At 50.1% G+C, this 2,782-nt stretch overlaps 1 protein-coding gene across 1 annotated transcript in view; it reads right to left on the bottom strand.

Annotated features, from left to right (window-relative positions):
* Positions 1–2,389, bottom strand: part of LOC108503482 (probable threonine--tRNA ligase 2, cytoplasmic) — a 16,639-nt gene extending 14,250 nt beyond the window's left edge. The window contains exons 1-3 of the mRNA XM_017827448.1: positions 2,144–2,389; positions 1,382–1,474; positions 413–603 (exon numbers count right to left, since the gene is read on the bottom strand). Of these exons, the coding sequence (XP_017682937.1) occupies positions 413–603; positions 1,382–1,474; positions 2,144–2,389 (530 nt within the window). The remainder of the gene's footprint in view (positions 1–412; positions 604–1,381; positions 1,475–2,143) is intronic.
* Between the last annotated feature and the right edge of the window lie 393 nt (positions 2,390–2,782).

The following is a 2,782-nucleotide window of genomic DNA, read 5'->3' as shown; positions in this document are numbered from 1 at the left end:
ACACTTTTCCACTTTTAAGGTAAAGAATCTTAAGTCTTGAGAAGTCTCATTCCACAGTTTTCAGTGCTGGGGATCTGGAGGAAAGACTGCTTTGTACAACAGGTTCTACTGTATCTGGTAACTCACAGAACTTCAGATGTCTCTATTAATTCCTAGCACTCTCACTGATTTACTCTTTAACTGTAAGCAAGCATTATGATCCCAAGTATTATGAACCTCAACTATCACTCAGAACAGTAATTTCAACCACCTGTTTATTCTGCATTAAGCTGAAGTTTCAATGCTTTCCAAATAAACAAATTTAAGAGAGTCACCATCCACTGACCATGACATATTTTTCACAAGGTAAGACACAAATGACAGTAACAGTTTTATCACTGCAAAAGTACAACTCCTTGAATCTGCAGGTTACCTAATTCCTACAGCTAATTGATACGGCGTGGTTTTCCAAGATTCCCCTTCAGCCATCGTTCCATCTGTCAGAGTAATTTTGATAGATTTGCTCTCGTTGGCTGCTCTGTAAGCTAGCAAAGCATCATGTTCTTTTTTCAGTGCTTCATAAAGCTTCAGTCTGTCTTCTATGAAGCTTGGCACACACTGCAGCTGTAACAAATAAAGTAGATTATACACATACATACTTGTGAGAGAAATAAAGGATTCACAGTGTTGATGCATCCCCAGAGGTCCCAACTTGGACCAGATTTCACTGTACTAGAATTTATACTAAAATGCAGTAAAGCATTTGTAAATAATTATACACAGGATAGTCTCATCCAACCTTCTGATTGTTTTATAGCAGCTTTCCAATTTTCCATGCACTTTCATCAATCTGGGCCTAAGTGGCTTTGTGGGTTTGACCTCAGAAAGCAGCCTATATTCCTGCCCCAGAATTTGCACTTAGCAGGTGTCCTAGAGAGATCTGAATCACTCCAACAAGCCCTCACTTCTGCCAGTCCATTCCAAGCATCAGATTCAAAGAAGATAGTTCATGTGAAGGTTACTCTAGTTTAACATAAGGTGAGCTATTAAACTCTACTGTACTACAGCCAGTGTTGCCAACAACCTTTCAGCCATCACACTGTTTAACTGCTCATGAACCTTCACTCTCTTTAGGCACTGCAGAATTATGACCTTTATTTCCCAATAAACCCAATCATTTTCTTACATTAAAAGTAGAGATCTAAGAATGTGAAAGTAACCCTACTAACAGAAGATGAAGCTCCTAAATAATGGGTTTTTTCCTCTATGCTACAGAAAGCCTTTTTCCCAAAAGCTGGGATTTCAGAATACAGCAAAGTATTTCAGATTTGAGCACCCTTTCTGAACCTGGTCAAACAACACTCCTTCTTCTATTATTATGTAGTATAAAGTAACCACTTACATCATTCTGATGTTGATTCACAGCTTTATTTTCTTTTTTCTTTTCCTCTTTATTTTGATTCACTGCATCAGCTGGACTTGCACTGCAGACTTTCTGAAACAGTGATAATACAAAGTATGCACCTGCTCTGTCTTTAAGACTTTTCCCAGCAATCATTAAACCAAACCAGACCATTACAATGTTGGGCTAAAAAGGCAATTCCAGGGGAATAAGTAATGTCCTGAGCACAAAGATTTCTCATGACACATCTAAGCTGCATCTTTTTGATGCTCTGCAGACACAGCAAAACCGCTCACCAGGTAAAGTGGCCAGGTAAAGTAGTGCCCAGTGTCACTACTACAGCTATCACTGGCAAAACCTCCCCAAAGAGACCGTGGAAGCACTGAGCAGCGACAACTTTCAGTGCTGTCACACCTGGCACAGGTTGCTCAGAGAAGCTGTGGGTGCCACGTCCATGCAAGTGTTCAAGGCCAGGTCGGATGGGGCTCTGAGCAACCCGGTCTAGTGGAAGGTGTCGCTGCCCACGGCAAGGGGTTGGAACGAGACGATCCCAACCCAACCCATTCTCAGATTGTGTGACACTCGCGCAAAGGCAGGAGCGCTGTTCAGTGCTGCGGGCGGACACCGCGACAGGCTCGCACCGCCGTGAGCACCGCGACCCCCGCGGGCTGCTGACGGGTCCGTGAGCGCCCCTGTCCCGCCCCTTCCCTCCCCGCCGGGGCCCGGACGGCCCGGAGCCCCCCGCTCGCCCCCGGGCTGTACCTCCGCGCCGCCCGGGGGCTCGGCCGGCGCCGCCCGGCCCAGCTCGGCCGCCAGGCTGCGGCGCAGGTGCAGCAGGCGGTAGCGCAGCTTCTCGTTCTCGGCCCGCAGCCGCTGCAGCTCGGGGCTGGCGGTGCCGGGGCAGCGCGGCTCCTGCGGCTCCTTCAGCCGCCCAACCTCGGCCGCCAGCCAGCGCAGCTCCCTCTCCTGCCGAGACACCCTCAGCGCCGCCGCCTCGGCCGCCGCCATGTTGGCCCCGCGCCGCCCCCGGGCCCGGCCCCGCCCCGCCCGATCCGCCCTGACACCGCCCGGGCCCGTCCCCGGGGCCTGAGGGGGTGGGACTGTTCTCATCGCCCGTGCTCAGTGAGAGAATTCTGCTTTGTAGCCCTCGCTGCTATGGTGTTAATTAATTATGTACCCGCCCGCCCGGCTCCCAGGCCGGTGAGCAATTGGGAAGCGCCGATATCCACAGAAAGGATTAGGTTGGGAAAGGCCTCTGAGACCACCGAGTCCAACTCGTGACCGAACACCCCCGTGTCAACCAGACCATGGCACCGAGTGCCGCGTCCAGTCGTTCTTTAAACACCTCCAGGGACGGTGACTCCACCACCTCCCTGGGCAGCCCATTCCAGTGTCTAGTCA

This window comes from Lepidothrix coronata, unplaced genomic scaffold (genome assembly GCF_001604755.1).
Source record: "Lepidothrix coronata isolate B3197 unplaced genomic scaffold, Lepidothrix_coronata-1.0 Scaffold140, whole genome shotgun sequence".
In the NCBI taxonomy this organism is placed as follows: domain Eukaryota; kingdom Metazoa; phylum Chordata; class Aves; order Passeriformes; family Pipridae; genus Lepidothrix; species Lepidothrix coronata.
This window is presented reverse-complemented; position numbering and strand designations above follow the sequence as displayed.